Source organism: Genypterus blacodes, unplaced genomic scaffold (genome assembly GCF_046128005.1).
Source record: "Genypterus blacodes isolate CSIRO-AG114 ecotype Tasmania unplaced genomic scaffold, CSIRO-AGI_Gbla_v1 ptg000009l_1, whole genome shotgun sequence".
NCBI classification, from domain to species: Eukaryota; Metazoa; Chordata; class Actinopteri; order Ophidiiformes; family Ophidiidae; genus Genypterus; species Genypterus blacodes.
In genome coordinates this window covers 586091-611050 of record NW_027466823.1, presented here as the reverse complement: position 1 = coordinate 611050, position 24960 = coordinate 586091, and the positions used below count along the sequence as shown (strand labels likewise).

Below are 24960 nucleotides of genomic sequence, written 5' to 3'. Positions count from 1 at the left end.
GCTTTAGTGGTGTGTTTATGGGGCGATTGAACACTTAACAGGGACAGATCAGGTCAGCTAAGTTGTATATTTTAAGTGAGTAATTGGTTATTGGTTCTTTAAGGGAACGCATGATCAAACTGATAAGAGCGAGACAGGTAGAATGTGGAGGGAACAACATCAACATCATTGTTAAATCCATATAAATCCATATAAATAAACACAATGATGAAGGTCCAAGTGCATAAACATCATGGAAAATAAGTAAATATTTTTTTGCCCATTCTTCTAATAATGATTATTCCATAGGAGGGTCTTGGTTGGGAACATAATGCCGCTGTATCATTGTGCTGTGTTGCTGTGGACCTACAGCAGAGAACGAAGCCATGACACCACTTTATTCAGAACCATGAGAAGCTTCAGAGAGCCACGATGTGCTCTGCATCATAATATTACAAATGTCTGAGCTGGACCTCCTGCCCACCTCTCTCTCTCCTTCTCTGCTCTGGTTCACATCTAGAAACCACAGCACCTTGGCTCTAATGCTGCCTTCAGTGGTGAAGGCTACCTAACAAAAGATCAATCAAGGACATTGGTTACGTGCAAATACTGTAGGTGCAGTACTTTACCCTGCATGTATCACATGGACCTGTAGCATGGGAGGGAATGACATATGTGGTGCGTGTGTGTGTGTGTGTGTGTGTGTGTGTGTGTGTGTGTGCGTGCGCCTGGCATGAGCTGAGGCGAGAGAGTTCACTCAGGAAAACATCTGTAATGCATCTGTAATGCCAGTCCATCATTCAGCATATCTACAATCCATCAAGCTGTCCATACTTAAATAGAGTTGACTTTAACCCTTTACTCTACAGAAACAGACGACAGAGAGCAACGCACACCCAAACAGAAACACTCAACAGGACTACAGCACAGTGCATTCTATGTTCGCCATTCTAGCTATTGATCCCTTTGTATAAACAACAACAGCCTGGGTTCTCATGACCCCCAGGTATCAGAGCTGAGCCACATAAAGATCCTGCAGTGCTGCTCTGTCACACCCAAAGCCTCCACGTCCCATAATGCCTCTGCTGCCACCCACTGGTCAGTGGAGGGAAGCTGGAGTCAGAAGCTGCTGGTCAAAGAGAAATAGAGGAAAGAGTGAGATATCCTGGGGAAAATAACACTGAAAGTTGAGGAACATGCTCCACTTTTAGATCTGTGTGTCAACATCATCAGATTTCTTTGTATTATGGAGAGCAAAGTTATTTCTAATTCAATTATAAACAAAGTATCACATCTTATCAACGTGTCACCCAAACAAAGAGTTTATCAGACAGAAAGAACTATTTAGACTTGTTGACATTTTTGCCAAACCTCTTTGTTTATTTGCAGGAACACACTGATTGTGCGTCACACTGATAAACTCTGTGTGTGAAAAAAAAAAGTCCAATGAAGATTAACAGTGGGCCCAAATTTTTTTTCTTTTTTTTTTTACACCATAAAATTATACACTGTGGGGGGGGGGGGGGGGGGGGGGGCATACAGAGGGGGGGTGATCTCTGTATGACTCCTGACAGCTCTCACATGTTCTCATCGTTTAATATTGTTTCTAAAAACTCCAAAGGGTTAATATGTGCCTAAACTGTATAAAGACGCTTCACTGTCTAAAGTCTACAGGAAATCAAATCAGTAGAAACCAACTGCTTATGTGTCAATGTGACAGAAACATTTCCATGTGTTTTCATTGTGGGTGTGTCGGTTTAATGGAAAACATTTCTGAGGTTTTATGGGAGCAAAAGATCATTTAGGCTCAGTGAATGTGCCTGAGTGACTTTATGTCAGGATGAGAGACAATTAAACTCAGGCTGAGCCCAGACTTTGCCTTGTGTGTCCTATCAGAAATGATTGTGTAAGCAGAATTCGATCGTAGAAGTGGAAAATTAACTCCATTTGGAAGAATCCTGTGAGGGCAGAATGGATGATTAACATCCAGTTCACGTTTAGTTCCAGTTGAGGCGTGTTACCTTCACACAAAGGTTCCAGTATTATCGTGACCATTTTTACCATAATATCACAAAGCTAAAAACACACATGCTGACATAGACACTAATGAGACGTTAACACATTGTTTGACTTGACTTCCTTCAGCCTGTGATTGTTGACATGACGTCCTGTTACAGAGCAGCACAGTGAGTCGTACCTGATAAGCCTGTTCAGACAGTAAGTACAGTACTTTGCCATGAAAAGCACAACATGGCACAGTACAGGAAATGGACCGGAGCCAAACTGAGAGCAGCAACAATGTGGGGTCAGGATATACAAGAGAAGCAGAAGAAATAGAAGGATGAAGATACGATTAAGTAAGTGGATCAAAACCTTTTGTTTATATGCAATTAAACTTAAAACCACAAAGCAAAACAGCCTGAGAGAAACGTCTGACACACTGATTCTAGGTCAAACTGATAAAAATGTGTTAGGGGAGATCTTATCTGAGTAATGCATGATTGGTTCTTTATTTTCCACTTGATTCTAAAACAAATTCTACCAAACTAAAAACCAGAGGACATTTCTACAACTGATCCAGTTTAGATTGAGTTATGAACACTGAAACAAAACAGGCCAAACAATGGTGCTTAAAGTGTGTGTGTGTGTGTGTGTGTGTGTGCCAAATGGCTCAGTCAGCCTGTGCTGAGTAAACAGAAGGTTATTCCTGAAAGCTGGCCTCTCTGCTACAGCAAACCTATCTGGCTCCTTCAAGGCTTGATCAAACAACCCTACCTGCCACAATACAGCGCCCAAGAAGTGGGACGGAGCCTTTTGGAAGAGGACGGCTCAGTTCAGGTGTGTTCTGGTTTAACCATTAAACACAGACCTGAATCATCCAGCCTCCTCCACTGACGCTCACTCTGACCACAGCTCATCCATTTTGTTATTGCTCTTTGTGTCCACCATGGTGATGTTGGAGAAGATTTTATTCCTGCTTTGTTTGGCGTCTGGCCTGGCAGAACAGCCCTGTGAAAAAGGTGAGTGAGGGGAAAAGCTCTTCATCATGTTTACATTGTTTCCTCCATTGTGTTGTTGCTGATATAAAATGACTGTGATCATCTTTAGAGGAAAACCAAGGCAAATCAACTCTCTTTGTATATTTCACACACAGGGTCAAAGTGTTTTAAGATAATTAACCAGTGTGGAATGCAACAGCTACCTTCTTAACTGCTACTGTTTCGGATTTGCCACATAATTCGACTCAAACGTTCACCTCGTTCCCTGGGCTTTTGTCAGATATGTGGCAGAGCCGGTGAGGTCATAACAGAACAAAGCTCCATGATGAAGTCCAAGTCCACTCACACTGGATGGAGTTTTCCTTTTAATTGATTCATTTTCCCTCTGACCACGTCATGTAACCACAGGTCAAAGTCTTTGCACAATAAGTCAAACATTCATGTGCCTGTTATTCTCTACCTGAAATCACGCATCAAGTCTTGTGATTTCTGGGACATTCAGTCATGTTTTATCTTTATAGATGCTTTAGATGGCTACAAGGTCCGACTCAGCATCAAAACTGCTTTGGGAGACCAAGCTGTATGTATATCACTTTACATTCCTGCAGCTTCAAACATGTTACATATGATAAACAGCTTTTTAAATCATTCTCATCATCCTTGCTATGTTCAATACTGTCATTTATGGAACTCCATGACATCATGCTGCTTAATGGCCTTCATGCAGGTCCAGCTGGTGATCAGTTAATTGATCAGTTAAGTGATCAGTTAATCAGATCCATTCTTCACTTTTGTTGCAGTATGACTGGGATGAAAATGAAATGTTCCTTTTCCGAGCAACTCTGGCTTTTGCCATGAGGACGTTCAACAAAGGACAGGATTATGAGTAAGAATGCTACTTTACGTATTTATTTCACTTTAGTCTCATTCTAACCACAATACAAACATCATCGTCTCATTCTTCATCCACGTCCACTTGTGTTTGTGTTTCCCCGCTTTGTGGAATTCCACCAGTGTGGCCGACATCCATGTGTGTGATGAGACTCCCAGAGTGTCCTTCTGGTTTGTGGTGATGTCGCCTGATAACACTACGCTGGTGGATAAGGCAGAAGTGGAGCAAGCCATCAGGTAAGAACACGCTGAAGAGGTCTGACAGTCAGGACGGCTCAGTTCTTTGGCTCGTTGTTGGCGGAGGTCAGAGATTGTGATCAGCTCCACAATAGAACCACAGCAGCTACTAACTGAATGCTTTGTTCAAACAAACACTGATTTAAGCCTGAGTGTCAACCAGAACAAAGCAATTCAGCATTTAATATTTCTCCTGACCAACAACTGTAATCACTACTAGTTCTCTCTAAAGATAACAGTGCACCACAGTTGCCAAGTGCATTGAAGCTACAGTTGGTAACTTTTTATGATATCACATTTCACCTTTAGCCTTAAAGGAATCTACAAAATGCAGCGTTTCTCCACCCGTACAGGTTGTGTGAGTTTATAGAGCTATAATAAAAGAACGTTTTCACTCCAGTGCTTTTACAAGTGCACTTAAAACAAAGTCACATGTACAGAGGTCCAGAGTGTGTGTGTGTGTCTGAATGGCTCACACACACATACACACGCACACAGAGGTATCTACTTACAGTTTATACACACACACACACACACAACATATACACATGTAGATATCAAAAGACAGAAAAATGTAACAACGAACATTAAAAACCACTGCATTTTAAAAATCAATACAAAAATAACAATCCATTGTGTAACATTGTGTTGTGTATTCTTGTCTTTGATTGGCAGGTTATCCAGGCATCGCATCAACAGTGCCTTCCTGCTGACAGATCAAACTCTGGAGTTCCTTGGCATCCTGCCTACATTAGCTCCACCCGTTAACCCCGACGTCCCTCCATGGCTCATCGTGTTCGGCGTGGTCATAGGTCTGGTCGGCGCCGGCATCGTTTTTCTGCTCGTCTCCACTATGCGCCAGAGGAGACGGTGAGCAGATCGTCTTCAATGCCTTTCATGTATCATTCTGTAAATATCCACCTGGTTACTGACTTTGTTCTTCCTCTGCCTGTGCAGCAAAAAGGAGGAAGACGCAGAGGATGAAGGCGATGAAGAGGGGATCCAGGTGAAAGAGTTGAACCACAGAGGAGGATGTGAGGACATGGACGGCATCAACAACAAAGCATTCGATGATGACCGATTCACACAGATGTGACGGCAGAAACTCATCCATGACATCGTTCTGCTGCACTGCACTGTATGTTCACAACTAACATCATCTTTAGTTGTTTATTTGCTTGTTCCTATCTCAAATGCCCGAATAATGAACATGTTTCTGTTTTTCTTTGGAGACTTTTGCTGAACAGTTTGCTGCCTTAAGTACACAAGCACTGCCAGAACGTTCATTCTAAATTAATGTACATAAACTATGTTGAGGAAAGATGTAAAGCTGGAAGTGTACAGCTCAGATATTAAAGATCTGTGTTGAGTGGGAATGTGTGTGAAGACATAACTACGTATAATGCAAAAACTCAAGGCAAGTATACCGCCCATATATACACACATACATTACATACATTACATTTAATTAGATGTATAGAGTTTAAACAAATAGCTGAGTTAATACACACCAATGTGGTTTCTTCATCTACATTACATTGCTGTATTGTTTCACTGGTTTGCGTAACAAATATGCCAGGAATCCAATGAAGTGAACCATTAACCTCCATGCCTGTGTTGGTTTATGATGTCGGCTGATACTGAAGAAGAGTCAGAGATGTTAACACAAATATGAAACAATTAACTAAAGGCAGGACCAAAATAGTGACCTCATTGCGTGATGACGTAAAACTGCGTCAGTCATACTTGTGTGTGTGACAGAGAAAATATAATAATAAAAATATATAAAAAAATATAATTTTTGTGTAATTAAGTGGAAAATACGTGCATTTCAACGTTTGAGTCACAACATTTGCCAAACAAATTCCACACGTAGCTTACCTGTGTGAAAAGTTTCTAATTCTAGCAACAACCGGAAACTCCGCGGAATTGCTTTTATTTTGAAATGAAGCCGGAAGTATTGTTGTTGTTACGAGAAACTTTAACACGGAAATATCTCTTAAGGGATGGCGCCACCTGTAGGAGAGGAGAAGCAATGACGCATCTGACGTCTGGAGTTCAGACAGCTCAGGTGGAAGAGGGGAAAACTGAGCAAATATATGGAAATGTATAGATTATGTTTATTTGTGTCTAACTTTCGGATCCAACAAGGAGTCTGCATATTCTTATATATATTATATATGACATATTAATATCATTATTATTATTATTATTATTATTATTATTACATAATAGAATAGAGTGACGGGCTTGACCGCAGAGTGATTGACACTTATGGGTCACGAGGAGGATCATGATGGCGCCAGGACGTCCGGGAATTACAGGCAATTAAGTTACCGACAAGATTGGAATGGAGGAGACACAGATGCTGCTTACGTTCATGACAGGCGTGGATTTCTTCATTTTCCTGTTAGACTTTGTTAACTTTTGGATTGAACGATCAACTTGTTGCGAAATCTATTCTACGTTATCTGCGTCCTGCTCTCCCGATCCTTACGACTTCACGCACACACACACACACACACACACACACAAGGCGTGTATGCTTGTGTGCGTGTGACGCAGCGCACCACTACCCGGAAATCCAGTATAAGATGAAGACGATGTTTATGACTCGTGGTCCTTGTGTTCACTTCTCTATCTGATGTAACTTACTGTAATGAGTGTGACGACAAACGCGACATTACTGAGCTGAAGGAGGAGCGGAGGTGAAGAAGATCTGAGCTGCGACGGCAAACACACTCACAAGAGATCTCTAGACGGAAGATTCGCTCCTTTAACGGTAAAAGAGAGAAATGACGATGAACAAACCGAAGATGGTCGTGTTCGACCTCGGTAAGTGTGAAGGCTTTGACTCTAGTAGTTTCTGATTTGTAAAGGAACTCTGCCTGTAAGTCGCTTTGTGTTTTGGTTTCAGATTACACTCTCTGGCCCTTTTATGTGGACACTCATGTTGTTCCACCTTTTCGTAAAGATAAGCGGTACGACACACACACACACAATGTTCACCACTGTTGTTCTCTGCCATGTTGTTGTTGTTGTTGTTGTTGTTGTTAGTGTGTATTAGAGTGCCGCAGTAAAGATTTTTGCAATTACAATGAAATAATCGTCTCTAAATGTTATTCCTATTTAAAATTATAGTTAATATTTAATTTCGTGGTAAATTGTATGTTACAGTTTATTTTCTCCCTCTTGTCATCATTCATTTCATTTCATTCATTTCTGATGTCGTTACGTTTCCTGACGCAGCAGCGCCCTCTAGAGGACAGACAGTATGCCGCGTTTAAAGAGGCCTGGAAATGTTGCTTTAGAAGTTTAGTGAAGCAGATTGAAGCACATCAACAACCTAAGGGGGTTTGTTGAGGAGGGGGCGTGGCTAATAACTTATGCACGGTGGCCATGACGTCACCTGTGCATGGTTCCCTGTATGTGGTTATGTACAGGTGGGTGACTCAGGGACAAAGCAACATAAAGTGTCTTTGTCTCACGGGGACTTGACCTAGTTTGTGTGTGGAACTGTAGTGGATCAGCAGCATTCTTCTGACAGCTGAGCCCTGCTGCTGTTTCTGTTATGATGGCTGAGAGTGCTGTGCTGTTTAAAAGAGCTTGAACTAGAGGTCTGAAACTTGGCACAGTGCTGTTATTGGCCCCCAGAATGTTAGGTGAGTTGGTTTGGACTCTTTATCTCACTTCCTTCAGGGTGCTCCCGTACACTCCAATACAAAAACAACAGCAAAATGTCAGCAAGTGTCCGGGCCGAGAAACCAAAGTTCCTCCAGAAAGTGTTTAGGAGCGCATTAAATAAGTAGGAGTGACTTGTTACACAGTAAAATTTGAATTAACTGTGTAGAACTGTGGTGATCATGGAGACCATAAGCTTAATCACTGAAGTGTGGCACCTTTTGGTTGTTAATGTGAGTCTATTGTTTCCTTTGTAGGGGAAAGGTGGTGGATGCAGCTGGACAGAGGGTCCGTCTCTACAGAGACACGCCTGACATCCTGAAGTCTCTCCATGAGCAGGGCATTCAGATCGGCATCGCCTCACGGTGAGCTTCTAACCGTACTCACACATTCACATAAACCTTTCTTCCCTTCTGTAATCACACTGTTCTACGTTTCAGCACGACGGAGAAACCTGGAGCTGATCAGCTGTTGACACTCTTCAATCTGGACCAGTACATCTCCTTTAAAGAAATCTACTCTGGCTCAAAGGCGACACACTTTGAAAAGTGAGTCTGAATGGATTTGTGCAGGCTCAGCGCTCCTCCTGCCTCTGCCTGAGTGTTTACTTGAGTGTCATAGAGAAGTTGGCAAATGTTTGGTTGCGATCCGATTAAACATGGAAGGATTTCAGAAGTGTCACAGTCACTTTGTTGTGTTTCCCTCCAGACTAAAGGCCGACAGTGGACTTGAGTACAGTGAGATGATTTTCTTTGACGATGAGCCATGGAACATCACGACTGTCGGGCGACTAGGTATCTTTGATCTCTGTGTGGTTTCTCATGTTTACTGCTGTGGGATCTGAAGTCTTTCTAATCGGCGGCTTGTGATTCTGAAGGTCAAACCGCTTCCACTTGAGCTTTCCTATCCGATGCTTGTCATGTTCCTTATTCCTGTTTACCAGCTTTCTACTGCAAACCACTTATTCACACTCTTAAACCTTGTGTTGTAAAGACCCCAGACACCCTGCTACACACACACACACACACACACACGCACACACGTCACTTCACTCATCATGCATCCCAATGGCTTCATTGAAATCCCTGATCTCATTAGAGAGACTCTCGTTGGCAACCGCTTCATATATTAGGCCGGTCGCTCCAAAAACAGCCTTAATCAGCAATCGGTTGAGTTGCGTTGTGGCCGTGTGTCCCTGGTGAGATTTATTACCAAGCATGTTGCTAAAAAATGCAATTATTATTTAAATTAGCTATGGTAGAACTCATTATCATGATGGCTGAGCTGTCCGACACGTTGACGCGGATCAGAAAAACACAAATCCCCATGTAGTGCACACACACACACACACACACACACACACACACACACACACACACACACACACACAGAGATATAAATCATAATATAAGTGTTAATATGTAGAGAAAGCAGAATGTATTGTTCCACTTCTTAGTTCGTCTCCTTAGGTTGAAGTGTGTAGCGTGTGTGTGTTCCATAATAGGAACAAAGGAGGCTTAGCAGTCGTATTTCAAGGTAACTGAGACTTCCAAGTGACTTCTTCTTCCGTTCTAAGACATTTTGTAAGCGTTTATCCTCTGAGAGGGGTTTACACTTTGAGTGACAGCGTGGCTCACTCAGGGGTCACATGGAGGTCATATGGAGGTCATTAGAGTCACACTGCACTCCTATAGGAGCAGGTGGAGTTGTGAATGAATGAGAGATGCTGCTGAGGCTGTGGCAGTGCTGTTGTTATGTTTCTGCCCTCCATCTCTCATTCATGTCACCATTGAACCACAATGATCTGGATCAAACCATCACAGACAGGATTCTATGATAGTTTCCTTAATTTCTATTGGATTTGTGTTTGTTCTATTTCTCCCTTCTCAGTCCTGTTAAGTAGTGATGAAGATGAAGATGAAGCAGGATCTCACAGTGACCCACATACATGTAAAGCAGACATCTAAGCTGTTAAACACGGGAGCTGAACCTGTATCTCTGTCTCTACAGGTGTGCAGTGTGTTCTCGTCAGTGATGGAGTCACCATGAAACTAGTCAAAGAAGAGCTCAACCGCTTCTCCTCCAAAAGCCTGACATGAAGACCGGATGTGGTTGCAGTCTTTTGTTTGCAGCACATTGATTGTCTTTATTTTTATATTTAAACAGCTTTGAGTGCCAGTATTTAACCCTGTGATGTCACTCTGTACTCGCACATATGCAACACACCTACTCTCCTCTAGGGGGGGCTGTTATACTGCCAATCGCTGCTTGGGCACAGGGTCGAGACTACATTTCAGTTTACATGTTCTTCAAATACATCTTTTGTATTTAAAACACATTTTAAAAGGTTTTAAAACGTTTTTTTACAGAAATTCTGAAATATTTTCCACTTGGGTTTAAATTCTTTGAGAGTTTAAACCCGATTCTGTGATCTGTCAGGGAAATCTCAGTAGTTTTACATCAAACACTTTAAATTGACAGTGTGCAGTTACGTTGCGTTCTTTTTCATTTGTTATGATTGTAATAATCCACATCTGTCCTCTGTTCCATGCAGCTGCCTGAGGAGTTCGCTCCTTACAGCTCATTTTTCTTATCTTTGCTTCCAAAGATTTCCTGTCAGTATTGCTTTGGAAACACTGCTTTCTCATTACACAAGTGTGTGTGAGTAAGACTTAATTTCCCTCTGCGGTACACAGAAGAGCAGAGAGAGCAAATAATGCTCTCACGTCAGAAGCTGTTTATCATACTGTTGTGACAATCACACTGTTGTTGTTTTAACACCTCCGTCTGATTCCTTTAGAATAATAAATCAGCTCTTAAATAACAACAGAAGCGACTCTTTGTGAAATGACAGTTTGCCACTAAAACACTCCATGTTTTCAAAGTCAATGATCCTTTTGCCTTTGCTTCAGTATTCAGGTCCTATTAGAAGAAGACTTACTGTTTACTGCATTAATATTATACTGTTTACTCCATTTCCTCTTTTGAAAGGCTGGGAGATAGCGTTGCCAAGGTGATAACATTAGATACGCAAAAGTGAATTGTGAGTAAATGAGTGTTACGCAAATTGGGAATCAATAAACAGAGATGTACGTTCACATTAACAGTTTAATCACTGAACACCAGATCCTTCCCTGTGAGTGTGTGTGTGTGTGTGTGTGTGTGTGTCCGGACGAGAACAACAACAACAACAACAACCACCACTGAAGCTGAGGTCAGTGTATTCACGCAATGACATCATCACCTACTGGACTCTCACAAACTGTACACAACAGTCTGACAGTGCTGAAGCTATGATGCTGTGTGTCTGATTGCATAGTGAGCAGGTTGAGCTTCTACCACAACGACGGCTCTACTCGCTAACTGTCTAAGAGCTCAGGTTCTCACTCTGCAGGGCTGCAGGGTGTGAAGGTATTCAGAGCTATGGGTGCAGTTGTGTTCACTGGATAGGCTCTCTGTGGACGGGTGTGGTGGTATAGTGTGCATAATGTATAATGTATAATGTATACTTTAGAGGCTCTAAAATAAATCCCGGCGCCCGTTCCAAATGATGCAAATGATGCATTCACACCACGCGGCTCTCTCTCTAGTGACTGTGCCCCTATTAAACTATCAATATTAAATATCACAATCCTGCTCAATATTTCATGAGGCCTATTTTCTAACAATGCAGCTTTCAGGGCTCAGAATCAATATTTCAAAAAGTGAATTTTTCATAACTTTAGCTTTGAAAGCCTAAGTGCATTATTCATCTCAGTTACAGGAGCGGTGTGAAAGTGACAGCTTCCATATGCATTCTATAAACACAGTGGAGGTGGAAGTGTACTGTGACTATACTGTCTGTCTGTCTGTCTGTCAGCCTCCTGGATCCTCCCGCTGAGGGTGAGACGGGAACGTTGGTGTCAGAAGCTGTGCATCCTGTCACCTCTGTGTGTTTAAATTCCATCACTGTCAGGAGAGTTCTCCATCTTCTCTTTCATTCCTGTGTAGAAACACTAGAATTCCCATCTCTGCAGCTCTTTGTCTTGCTCCTCAGTTTGTTTATGTGTCTCACTGACAGAAGCCTCCGTATCCTCGCCTCGCTCAGCCGCTGATGTCCCTCCCTCTGTCTCTGACTCTCCTTCATGCTCCTTCTCCTTCTCCCTCTCCCTCTCTTTAATGATCTCCACCAGTCTTTGAAACTTCAGGTTTAACTCCTCCATGCCTCCCTCCGCTCTGCCCTCCTCCTTGTCTCCGTTGCTCTCCAGTGAACTCAGCGACTCGGCCCTGGAGTCACGACCCTCAAACTCGTAAGTCTGCAGTGAGTCGTAGGGGGGCTGCGACTGGTCAAAGGTCACCTGGTCCAGGCGGAAATTCAGGAGATCTTCCATCTTGAGGTGCAGAGGTTTGTTCCCCTCTGCTGTCTCAGAGGCCCAGCCCTTCACAGCAACCAAGCCCCCAGGTAAGGTCAGGGCCTGAGGGTGGACCCCCCCCGGGTACAGCAGCCCACCGCTCACAGCCTCCTTCATGCACGAGCCGCCGTTACCTGGGTTCAGCGAGCCCACGATGCTGTACGTGTCTCCTTTCAGGTAGACGGGAACGTTGACTGAACTCATTAGACTCGTATTTGAGAAGTGTCTCTCTGACACGGAGGGCATTGAAGTGTCCGTATCCATGTCCTCCACTGTGAAGCTGGTGGCTCCGGTGCTGGTCTGGGACGATTCCGGTCTCCCTTCATGGTTTGATGAAGAGCTAGTGTGACTCTGACAGGAGGACTCTATGGGATCACAGTAAGTTGGGTTTGCAGCGTTGCCTGGCAGAGTTCTCTCTGTTTCTGCAGGGTTTGTCTATAAAGGGAAACAATAAGGAAAGAGTTCAGGAAGGTTGACATCATCTCATCTGTTAACAGTCACAGTGTTACAGTCTGACCTTAGTCTGGTCCTGATTCTGTTTGGTGTCAGCGTTTGCTCGGCCTGCGTTGTTTGTGTCTGCAGGTTTGCTCTTTGCCAGCAGGTGTTCTGCCACATAGCTACCAAAGCTCATCTCAGGGGGGCGCTGCAGAGGCTCAAAGGTGCTCTGCTGCGTCTGGGTGACCAGGGAGCTAGCATGGTGACCTTCAGTCAGCCCGTGGGTCAGCTGAGTCAGCTGCACACCCGCCTCCAGAGGCCCCCCCTCTGGGTAATCTCTGAGAACAGGCAGAGTGCGGATGCCGTAGCAGAGGCGTCCGTAGAGCGGAGCTGAGCCGGGCCGCTGAGGTTCCAGGCTGGGGTGAAGGTTACGACCCCAGCTGTATGTTCTGGCCCTGGGCTGATTCTGCTGCGTGTACCATCTGTGTGGAGAGGCGAGAGGACGGAGTCACAGAGAGTCACACACGTCCACTCAAGCTGAGGACAACATGTTAAGGACGAGGCTCACATGTTTCTGTTGTGCATGTGCTGTATTCTGTGCAGACTCTTCAGAGCTGTGATGTCAAACGCCGCCGTGTCCGCCTCCCCTCCTCCCTCGTCATCATAGGAGATGATGTTCTCCCTCACATCGTCCTCCTCCAAGGGGGAGTGGGAGTCTCGCTTTTTGTGGCGCAGAGACAGGGAGAGTGCACACACCACTAAAGGGTAACAAAGTGACACACACACACACACACACACACACACACAGACTCAGAGTCGAGCTGACACAAGTGTTCAGAATCTCCTGAAATGTCACAAAGCAGACATTTGGCCCAGACTCACCCAGCAGTGTGGTGACACAGGCCAGCATGCCGAGCAGAGTGACCAGACTGAAGATGAGAGAGGGAGAGGTGGAGGGGACGGGCAGACACACCAGGTGTCTCTCCCATCTCCTGTCTCTCTGCCTCCCCCTGTCCTCCGTCTGCATGCCTCCGCTCACACACGGACAAATGGTCACGGTGACGGTGCCGGTGTTGGTCAGACCCGACGCTCCGTCACGCAGAACCACTGGCACGTAGAGAGTGAGCAGAGAGGAGGAGGAGAAGCCAGGGAGAGGATCCAAGGCAGACTGGAGGACCAAGCTGGCGGTTACACCTGATAATGGAGTAAACAACATGCTGCACATCACACACACACACACTCGCTGCACACGCACACACACACACAGCGACTCTGGCTCCTGTCACAATGTTGATTTTGTGTCAAATGGAAAAAAGCGGAGCAAACCGGTTCTACCTCCACTCTCTCTGATGCTGAGGTTGAGAGCAGAGCTGGACTCTGGAGCGATGCTGAAGTGGACCGGGGTCTCCAGACCTGCTTGGTCCTTATCCACAGCTCGCAGGACCTGGACCACCTGAGAGAGAGAGAGAGAGAGAGAGAGAGAAAGAGAAGAGAGAGAGAAGAGAGAGAGAAGAGAAGAGAGAGAGAGAGAGTGAGAGAAGAGAAGCTCCGTCTGAACTCAAGAAAGAACTGAATCTACAGACTATGCTACATTTGAAGGTTGTCTGATAAAAGAGAACTGTTAGTTGTCATTAAAGAAATCCTATCTTTGTTAATTACACCATCAATCAAATATATAACAAATAAAATGAAACTATGAATGAGCACAACCTGAATAACAAACAGTTTGATTCATATTCCTGCACTCAGCACCGACATGAGGACATTTACATTTATATGATATGGAAGACTAAATACTGTTCAATTCAAATTCAAATCATTATGGGATGTGTTTGCCTTCCTCCTCTCTCATCACAATATTTTAATAATAAGGTTCAGATATAAAATCAATTAAAAAAGAGAAGAGAAAGTCATAAACAGATCCCAACCTGAAAACAATTTGCGGTGAACTGAACCATGAGAGAGAGAGAGAGAGAGAGAGAGAGAGAGAGAGAGACCGACCTGGCCGGGGGCGCTGGAGTCACACACAGACGTGCTGTACTGCCTGTCCAACTCCGGTGCATTGTCATTCTGATCTATTGTCTCTATGGCAACCACCACCCTTGATACAAGATTGGGATTGTCTGCGAAAAAAAAAAGAAGCAGAATGACACTCGTGTTGAAATGATCCCTGACTCTCTAACTTGTCTGCTCCACACTTCCTGTTCCAGGCTCTGAGTGAAAGATGACTCCACTGAGCCGGGCTGCCTGCGTGCCCTGGGGCCAGGGGGGGGGGGGGGGGGGGCAGACGTACCCCTCTGTGTGGCGATGACAGTGATATTATGCCACTGCTCCTGCTCCCGGTCCAGCTCCATCACCGTGCTGATGAAGCCCGTGTCAGAGGCGATGCGGAACAGAGCCTCAGGGTCCGACTGGGGATCGATGGAGTACCTGAGCACAGAAACGAGCCTGATAATGAACCCAGAGGAGCCAGACAGAGGAAAGAGGAGTGAGGGAGTGAGGGAGTGAGTGAGTGAGCGCGTAATCAGCACCTGATGTTGGCGCCCTGTCCCGTGTCGGGGTCCACGGCGCTGACCTGGCCCACGGAGCAGACGGGCGGACAGTTCTCAGACACGTCCAGATGGTACCGGGCCCTGGAGAAGCGCGGAGGCTCGTCAGCATTGAGGACCAGGACCCGGACCGTGGCCTTGTCCTTAAAGGGGCCCTTCCTCAGGTACCGGGCGTCCACCACGGGGTTGGAGACCTCCACAGAGAAGGAGTACGAGCTGCGGCTCTCATAATCCAGCAGCTGACGGGTAAAACACAACGCACTCTTACTTAGTGTGAAGGCCACGCTTCATTTAAACTCTTTCATGCTTCATGTTCAGATACACAGTTAATACTTTAATAACAGTGAATCATTCATAGAGGATGTATCTTCCTCTATAACCCTCACCTTCCTCTGTCTTTAATCTTTCTATTTCACTCATTTTCTTACATTTCCTTCTAAGTTTGCAGTAAAGAGGAATGCAACTCAGACTTTTAACTCTCAGGTGCAGAGACAAACATCTCTGCTCCTTCAAATCAGCAGCAATTTCCCATCAGCTGCTCATCAGTTGATTGTGTAGTTCATTAATTCTGCCTGTAGAGCCTTGAGGTCCCGATCCTGTCAGAGGAGTTTGAGTGCTGCACTAAAATGTTTAAATGACTCAGTAATTTGCGACACCGGTGCAAAAGTAAAATGTAATAAAAGTGTCGAAGTGTAAAGATTTCCTCACTTCTCCAGATTCTGTGGCTGCTTGTGTCGGTCCAGGGTCTGAATGTGTTTGGTATTGACGTCTGGGTCGTTTGCTGTAATGTATCAGCGGCCCTGAATGAAGCTGATCGAACATATTGATCTGAACAGAAGCCTCTGGAGCCCAGTTTAGACCCGGCTCATTGGTTAGGGAGCTACTTGAAGTGTTGTAGCTCCTTAATGAAAGCCCCCCCTCCCTCCCCTCCCCATCCTGAACTCATGCCTGCGAGGCGGATCTACACTGTTGGGACTCTGATGAAGACAAATACAGGGCAGAAACTTTAGAGTGAAAAAAGCCAGATGTGCTCCGGTGTTCTCCTGAGCTCCTGTTGCCATAGGATCCTGCTCTGCTCTCCCTCAGACACGGAGCTTTAGGATCAGATCCCCATCACTCTGTTTGAACTCTGACCAGATAATGGTGACATCTTGAAACAGGCACATTATGCTTCTATCCTGAGCATCCCCACTCATTCTGCTGGTCCGGATTGATGCTGCTCTCCGTGTTTCCTTGCTCACCTTGTTGAGCACGATGATAGCCTCTTGTTCCTTCCCTGTGATATTGAATATGTGGCTCTCCTCCGTGTCGAGGACGGTGAACTCCAGCTGTGCGTTCTCACCCAGGTCGGGGTCTGAGGCGGTGAGTCGGCCCACCTCCACACCTGGAGCTGCCAGCTCAGACACAGAGAAGGACCAGGCACCTGCAGCGATCAGAGAGGAGGACATAATGAACACTGTAATGACTGTGAGCACTGCACCTGAATATTGATTCAGCTCCATGAGGAGAAACGGCGCCTGCATGTCTTTTGTGTGTGCAGACACAGGAGCAGGTTGTGTGTCTCTGTTGGCAGCATCACAGGCTGCACCCATGTGTCACTCTCTCTTATTTATACTTCTCAAGTGGCGTGAAAAATGTATCTGTATCTAATTGTACCACTTTAGTTCTATTTCACATGCAAAAGGTATTTATCTTTACACCGTTTATATTCTTAAATCATCAATCAAAGCCTCGGCTCACCAACAAGACACAACACAGCCTTAAACACTTCTGAATTAAAATAATACAATACATAAACTTGAATTAAACATTTCATAATAATATTTTCTGAACCATAGAATAAGAATTTCTGTAGGTTTCATTTCTCAGACTGAAGCTCATTGGTTTAGGATTTAGTTTCCATTATAAATCCTCTTAGTTCATTAACAGTATTTCATCATCTTGTTCCTCTTCTATCACAGTGTGATGACATGACACAGGCACAGATCTGTGGCTTCTACATGATCAACACCGTAACAAGCTGCAGATTCAGCATCACATCTCATTTGATGCTAATTGCCTCTGGATTGTAGAGACACACCTCTCATATCTGAAGTGCATCCCAAATGAGCTGTTTGTTTAAATTGTGGCTCAGTGTCAAAGTGAAAGTAACGACCTGAAGCAAAGACCTGGGGGGCGGAGAGAGAGAGTAAAGAGATCTATAAATAAATAAGACACTGTTGGCGTTTGGAAAGATCAAATTGCTTCTATAAAGCATGATTGCAGACTGAAACATCAACATGAGGAGGGGGAGCTTTAAACATTAAGATGAATGGCAGCATGAGAGAGTGTGTGTGTGTGTGTGTGTGTGTGGAAGAGGGGCGAGTGTGTGAACAGAGGAGAGATAGCGAGACTAAAGCAGCATGGCTCAGACGCATTCTGCAGTGATTTTACTGTCTATTGAAGCAGAAAGCACTGAACTTTAAGATGAAATATTAATAGCGTGGAACGTGGAAGAGCTGGGCTGAGAAAGAGCCGACATGATCTTTCACTCCTCAAGACACTCCGGTCTCACCAGGACGCGTTTGACCGCCTGAACCTCTGGGAAGTGTGCGTGCAGATGTTTACGCCAATCAACTTGACAAAGGCGTCTCAGACAAACGATTAGAAAGAAGTCTTAAATGGAAAAAGGGACTCTGAAGTGTCAAACAGTTTAACTTGAGCTGCTTCAAAGCTTACTGTATATCTTATCTTACCCCCGCTGAGACGAGCCCCAGAGGAGGCAGGAAATATCAGACTGCTGTCACAAATGCCATTACACAGCGTTTCATCAGTTTTATCTTTCACACACACTCACACACACACACACACACACACACACACATCCTCCCATTATTGAGACGGAGAGCTGCCGATAATTAAGCGTTGATAATGGCGGCGCCTACTCCTTCTGAAATGAGGGGGGTTGTCGTTGACGTCCGACAGCTTGACTGTGACCGTGGTCGTCCCTGACAGTCCCCCCAGGTGTCCCCCCATGTCTTTGGCCTGCAGGACAACCAGATATTCCTCCTGTGTCTCTCTGTCCATGTCAGGTACGGCTGTGCGCAGGATGCCTGTGGAGAGGACAAACAGGGCGGAGAGAGAAACATCCACTTTGGAATTAGAGCATTAAAACACATAACCACAGGCTGTGTGTGTGTGTGTGTGTGTGTGTGTGTGTGTGTGTCTGCAGAGGATTATTTATCATATGAAACGCTCTTAGCGACACCAGGCACACGGCGCCACAGATACAACATATGATATCCAACCAGGATTTACTCGGAGAGGAATATTATGCTAAACAGCTTTACAGGGATGTGTGTGTGTGTCTGTGTGTGTCTGTGTGTGTGTGTGTGGATGTGAGCTGACCTGTTTGAGGATCCACAGAGAAATAGTCCTGGCCCTGAGTGATGGCGTACACCAGCCGGGCACTGTTACCATATGTTGGATCATCAGCATCTCTGGCTGTGACTTGGATTATGGACGTGCCTGTGAAAGAGAGGAGGCAGCAGATTTTACAAACCCCTGAACGACCCCTGAACGCACCGCCAGAGGCAGCAGGTGGCCGCTTTGTGCCGTACCTATGTTGGCCATCTCCGGCACCGTGGCAACATAAGGCTGAGTGGAGAAGACGGGCGGGTTGTCGTTGATGTCCTGCACTCGGATGATGAACTCAGACGAGGGTTCCAGGGCGCGGCCCGTCTGGCGGTCCGTAGCCGTGGCGATGAGGCGGTACTGGTCCTTCTCCTCCCGGTCCAGGGACTTGGTCACATGGATGTTCCCCGTGTTGCTGTCAATCACAAACACAGAGCCGACGCCCTCTCCCTCCAGTAAATACTTAGTGCGGCCGTCACCTTTGTCCATATCTGTGTGGAGCTGTGAGGAGGAACAGAGCAGAGGACAGAATCACTCCTCCTCCTCTCCTCTACCTCGCTAATCTTCATCTATTTACCTGGCAGAGAGCAAATATGAGCGTGTGAACTGGATGATTTATGTAAAGTCGAGATGTGCTCATTGACTCTGAAGTGAATGGGAGCAGGTGTGCAGGACAGGAATGGACCGGGCTGGTTACTGATGCATGCAGCTCATTAACTCACTGGACCAGAGAACGCCACCGGGGGATTGAACAAGGGGCAAAGAACACATGAGTGTGGACCGCCGCCCTGCGAGCGTCCTACATGTATGTGCTCAGAGATCAGGACACTAAAGGCTGCCAGAACCTCCAGCTGTACCTTTTGGGTCTCCTCTCTCCATCTGTGCTCATCTTCTTCTAGATCCGTCCCCCTGATGTCCTCCTGCCTCTATCACAGCCCCCCCTCTTCCATTTCTTATGTTTATGCTTATTATCAATTTACCTCACTTACACGGAATGTCCATCTGCTCACATTTCTCTCTCTCTCTCTCACTGCCCCCCCTCTCTGTCTCTCGCTCTCGCTCTCTCACACTCACCCTCTCTCTCCCCCCTCTCTCTCTCTTCACCTCTCTGTCTCTCTCTCTCCCCCCTCTCTCTTTCTCTCTCTCTTCTCCTCTCTCTCTCCCTCTTCCCCCCTCTCCCTCTTCCCCCCCCCTCTCTCCCTCTTCCCCTCTCACTCTCTCTCTTCCCCCCCCCCCCCCCCCCCCCCCCTCTTTGGCGAGGTGCTTCCCCCTGTGATGCAGAATCCGTGTTCAGTATTTCAGGGCCCAGAGGACATCAGTGTGAGTTTGATAGGTGAAAGTCCAGACACACAGAAATAGAAAGCTAAAGAGATTACTCAGCCTTCATCACATTGAGCTTTCTGACCAAGAACCCTCACATCTCTCTGCCCTTAAGGCACATCTGCACATGTTCATAATCCACAAAGCTCGCTCACACACTCACCACACTCACACACACTCACACTCACACACTCACACACACTCACACACTCACACACACTCTGCTGCCGACCTCAGATTCTCATGCAAACTAGAAACCTACATCTTGTGGCGATGAAGCCGCCCACATTGGGAGTTGACACTTGGGAGCAGATTCACTTCATTAAAGGGTTCCATTTGTTAGTGTGAATGTGTCAAAGTGCTTAAGGGGAAAGGATTCATGTCAGTTTGTTCTGCCTCAAGGTGTTCATACACTCTTACATACATGCCGCATGCTCACATTAACATACTGCACATAGGCATGAAACCAGACCCACTCTGTGTGTGTGAGTGTGTGTGTGTGTGTGTGTGTGTCTGTGTGTGTGAGTGTGAGTGTGTGTATGAACACGGGAGGATAAAGTTAAGGATTATAGAAACGGGTGATGGCATACCCAACAAATTGCTGGAGATGGGGCTCAGGCTTTTTCCCTTCATTCCTACGCCCACCTCCCCCTCCTCCTCCTCCTCCTCCTCCTCCTCCCCCACTCTGCTCCCACTCTGCTCCTTCCTCGCAGCCAGCTTCAGTTTTGATCCCACACTTCACCACAAGACATCTTTGTTAGAGTGCGTGTGTCTCCCTCTCCTTGCTTTCCCACTCCATCCCCTTTCTTCCCAGCCTCTCTCCTCAGCGTCTTAATTGCCGGCTCAATCCTGCTGTGATTCCGTCGGCACGCTCCGGCACACTTACAGTGGGAGAGAAATGTATCCTGCCCATAAAAACAAAGCGGAAAATAGTCTCTTTCCATTCCTTTGTCACTTTCTCTCCCACTCTCTTATCTCAATTTCCCCTCCTTGCTCTCCTGCAGCACATCGCTCCCTCCGTCTCTCTGCTTTGCTCCACATTCTTACCTTTCTCACCTCCTAATCTGAACTCCTCACAGGCGAACATCTCCATTCTTGCACCGGCATTTAGTCTGACACTGCGATCTCTAATTTAGAAAATAAAAACAGAGGAAGAACGAGCTTCAACCTGCTTCATAACGCTGTGACGCTTTATTACACCAGGATGATCACGGAGATTGGGTTTGGAGGAAAGTGAGCTGCCTTCTGTGTGTGTGTATGTGTGTGTGCTGATTGCTTTAACATCCCTCCCTGACCATATCAATAACAACCAGTGAGGAAGATTAAACATTTATGAGGTGTATACAGCACTGGTAAGAATCCAATCTACGCTGTCACTATAAAGTATATTGCTAGCTAGAGTGGCTGGCAGTCGTCCCTGTTAGTGTTACAGCTGATCTAATCCTCCGTCTCTGAGTGCGACTGCCAGCAGCTGCATTAGCCGCCCGCTCATGTAACCCCCTGGGATCTGAACGCTTCAGGTGCGCTGAGGATGAACCCTCGCTTCTCACGCTGTGACACCAACAGCAGTCAGATGTTTGCTGGTGTGGCGACAGAGGAACCTTCACTAAGCTCTGAGCCCTGCTGTGTGTGTGTGTGATGTTGGGGGTGCCTGCGTACAGATAGAGGTGACTGATATGTGTGTGTGTGTGTGTGTGTGTGTGTGTGTGTAATGGCTTACCCGCCCGATAAGCACAGGCTCAGGTCCTCTGTACTCTTCAATGACGAAGAACTGGTTCCAGAGCCAGCTCCGCCTGTGGCGAGGGCGGGGCAGGGACGGCTGGGAACCGAAGACTTCAGGTGATGTCACCGGCTCAGAGCGTCCACGAGCCGGGTCGGGCTGAACCCGGACGCCTGGCTCCATGTAGAGCTCAGGCCTCAGACTGAGCCTGTCAGTTCCATCCTCAGCTTCAGTGTCAGACTCAGTAAAGCTGCTCCTCTCTCCAGGCCACAGGCGCAGCTGAAGGGGCCGCTCAGGTTTCTGGGATTTGGATTGTGTGGGTTGTGGATGCAGTGTTTGTCTCATTAGAGCATTCTTTACCAGATCCAAACCCTCCTCTGGTCCCCTGTTGTTCCTCTTCACAGTCACATCAGTCAGGCTTCTCATTTGGTCCGCTCCACTGTGAATTTGACCTTCCAGCTCTTTGAAAAGAACAAGCGGATCAGAGGATCCTGGATAATGGAAGTCTTCTTGACTTTTGTTGGACGCATCTTGCAAAACATCCTCCTTTGATAGGCCGGCGGCCATGGAGTTGCTGTTTCTTAGCCTTTCCCCTACGCAGAATAACAGAACAAGAAGAACAGTGTGTGCTGCCATGGCTGAGGCAGAGAATGTGTTTCAACTAAGGGCTGAGCAGCGGCTGATCACAGGCAGAATTTCACAGAGGCACATTTCCCTTCTTCTGCTTCTAAATTTCCTTTCCTCCCCTCAGGGCCCGTCTTCATTTTGCTGTCTTTCTTCACATTTTCCCATGCAGAGCACAGACGATCCCACGGTCGGAGCAGGATTACCTGGGAGAAGACATAATTAGTGTAATCTCTACTGTCTTCATTAAATTGAAACAAAAGTGCTCGGAGGTGCTTAAGAGAAGACAAACAGAGGAGTTGACATGTCCCTCATTAGCTTATAAATAGAAAGTTTGATGTGTAAAGAGGCAAATGTGTGAAGAGAGCTTTTTTAAATTACTATTTGTTGTACGACAGCCAAGCTTCCAAACCGTTACTATAAAAAAACACTGCAATTACAAAGAAATAAAGCTTATTATCATCTGATGTCACCTATGAAGGACACAGACGCCACCACTGATTACTGATCAGTCTCATTTATGGAGCTCTTGCTGTTGTGTGTGAACGCTGCCCGGGTCCAGGCTGGTTTAACGGCCCTTAAAGGTATTCTCAGTGAGTTAAGTGTGGTCTTAAAAATTTCAATTAATTCCCATCCTGAGGGGAGAGCATTGAGAAAGATCACAGCCTCTTTATTGTCCTCTGTCAGACACGACCGCCTGACCATCAGGTGATTGATGTCATTCCTAAAGACAGACTCCCCGCGTCTCAATGCCCACTCGTGAAAGAAGTTCCCCTTAAAAGATTAATTAGACTCATAAATAATGGAATCAATGACTGTCCTCATTTCCCAAAAGTTTAATGATCAGGAGTTTGGTTAGTATTAGAGTCAGATCCCACACATTGATCTTTCAAACTGGATGTACCAAAGCTGTCAAGGGCTTAACAAGCCTTTAATAGACACGTGTCATCACCCAGTCTCTCTCTCTCACACACACACACACACACACATGGACGCACACATACACACACACACATGGACGCACACATGGACGCACACACACACACTCACAGAGCAGCAGAGCATTACTCATAGATACATAATGTAAATGAAGTTTCATGAGTTCCAAGAAAAGGAAACGCTACAAAACTAAAGAAATGATCAAACGGTCTGATATGCACAGGATCATCACCATGGATACAGACTGATTACACTCACTCCGCCTCTGTGTTCTGGATAAATGGAGGCACAGCTAAACTAAATGTGCATTGCACCTTTGATTGATCTAAACCCAAATGAGCCCAGGGTGGTGAGACACTTGTGATCTTGGCAGGAGGATGAAGATCACATTTACTGATGTTTCATCCTTTATGGCCTCAAAATATACATGAAAAACAGCTAAATCTTCAAAGTAGAAAGCATAAACATAAAACCAACCTATATTCTAGAGAGCTGGCCTGAGAACAGAGTGAATCTGAGCTTTTTATCAGATTGTTAAGTTAATTATATTTACTTCATATATGTTCCTCTAAAAAGACAAAATACCCTTGAAAATGTTTTCTTCTCATTTTGCAGACCCATTATATAATCTCATCCATATTAATGTGTAGTAATTGTGAACCAATGCCTCTGTTTCCCCATCTTGAACATGTAAACACAGAGAAACACCTTATAAACCCTGGTTTTCTCTTTTGTGTATTAGCATCTATAACGTCCATGGCTTACATTTCTCCTCTGTAGCTTAGCTACAAATACATATTGCAGCAGAACGTTGCTGAGTGTTGTTTGAAGTCTTTGGAATAGGAGCGTGTAGATACGGATGAAATATAACAGAGGAATGGGGGATGAAAGGCGGAGGACGAGTTGCTGTTGCTGTCTCCGGATGGCACCGTGAGTGGTGACATGGCTCTAAATTGCAAATCGCTGTTTCAGTCTCACTTCACTCTGTGTGGAGTCGCTTCACTGCAACAGGGTGATTTCATTTTATTAAAAATAGCCTGTGCATGTCAGGCCTTAACATAGGGAAAATGGGAAATGGGGGAGGAGGGGAGTGGAGAGCCTGCAGTGCATTGGGAATGGGACAGCCTGGCTGCCACAGACAGAGAGGAATATGGAAAGATTGTGTTCTATTCAAGCATCTCATGTGTTCTCTCCTTCTGCCATTTGTCTTCATGCTCATAGGCTTCCTCATCTATTCTCACTGTCTCTTTCTCACTCGTGCAGAACTCTCTGAAGCTGTTCCAGTTCCCAGTGAGAGGTCCACCGGTCCCAGCACACCGCTCACCTCATCAATGTCTGCCTCTGACACACAGATAGAGCAGCAGAGGCACTGTGCCCGCTAATGTTTTTATTTGTCATTATAATATGGGTGTGTGTGGTTACAAAGTAGACTGTGTATGCCTGCATGAAGGGATGAGAGAAACAGAGAGAGAGAGAGAGACCAAGAGCAAAGTGATAGTAGCTGCTAACGTCTTCTCTGACATTATCTTAAGTGGTAAACACAGGGCATTAACATTTATCACAGCATATGACGGCTCATCATGCTTCTCTTCGTGGCCTCCATCTCTCTCTCCCTCTATCACACACGCACACACGCACGGTCACATCAGGGCTGCTCATTAGAATATCTAGTACAGATACACTAAACAGCCTGGAGCATAACCTTGTCTTGTTGGAGGAAGCCAGAAAAAAATGACCTACATGACGCGTGTTAATGTGATTTACACACTTGGGCTAACTAATATAATTAATGCAACGTCTCA

At 45.7% G+C, this 24960-nt stretch overlaps 3 protein-coding genes across 4 annotated transcripts; 2 read left to right on the top strand and 1 right to left on the bottom strand.

Annotated features, from left to right (window-relative positions):
• The first annotated feature begins 2071 nt into the window (after positions 1 to 2071).
• cltrn (collectrin, amino acid transport regulator) lies at positions 2072 to 5471 on the top strand. 2 transcript variants are annotated; one of them, XM_076158187.1, is made up of 8 exons: positions 2072 to 2336; positions 2712 to 2817; positions 2893 to 2999; positions 3500 to 3558; positions 3779 to 3864; positions 3993 to 4106; positions 4782 to 4976; positions 5064 to 5471. In XM_076158187.1, the coding sequence occupies exons 3-8, from the start codon at positions 2927 to 2929 to the stop codon at positions 5200 to 5202; spliced, it is 666 nt and encodes a 221-aa protein (XP_076014302.1). In that variant the 5' UTR covers positions 2072 to 2336; positions 2712 to 2817; positions 2893 to 2926; the 3' UTR covers positions 5203 to 5471. The 2 variants fall into 2 exon arrangements, with proteins under 2 accessions (XP_076014302.1, XP_076014294.1); XM_076158179.1 differs by having other exon boundaries at positions 2655 to 2817.
• A 1159-nt stretch (positions 5472 to 6630) lies between these two features.
• mdp1 (magnesium dependent phosphatase 1) lies at positions 6631 to 10885 on the top strand. Its single transcript, XM_076158516.1, has 6 exons — positions 6631 to 6941; positions 7024 to 7087; positions 8045 to 8152; positions 8228 to 8335; positions 8496 to 8581; positions 9798 to 10885. Exons 1-6 carry the CDS (start codon positions 6902 to 6904, stop codon positions 9884 to 9886), a joined length of 495 nt encoding a protein of 164 aa, XP_076014631.1. The 5' UTR covers positions 6631 to 6901; the 3' UTR covers positions 9887 to 10885.
• A 1946-nt stretch (positions 10886 to 12831) lies between these two features.
• On the bottom strand, positions 12832 to 21778 carry cdh24a (cadherin 24, type 2a). The gene is made up of 13 exons (XM_076158416.1): positions 21596 to 21778; positions 18762 to 19056; positions 18550 to 18669; positions 18087 to 18254; positions 16404 to 16585; positions 15145 to 15401; positions 14907 to 15043; positions 14615 to 14736; positions 13949 to 14066; positions 13440 to 13807; positions 13182 to 13333; positions 12920 to 13095; positions 12832 to 12851 (listed from the first exon to the last, which is right to left on the bottom strand). Exons 1-13 carry the CDS (start codon positions 21776 to 21778, stop codon positions 12832 to 12834), a joined length of 2298 nt encoding a protein of 765 aa, XP_076014531.1.
• Between the last annotated feature and the right edge of the window lie 3182 nt (positions 21779 to 24960).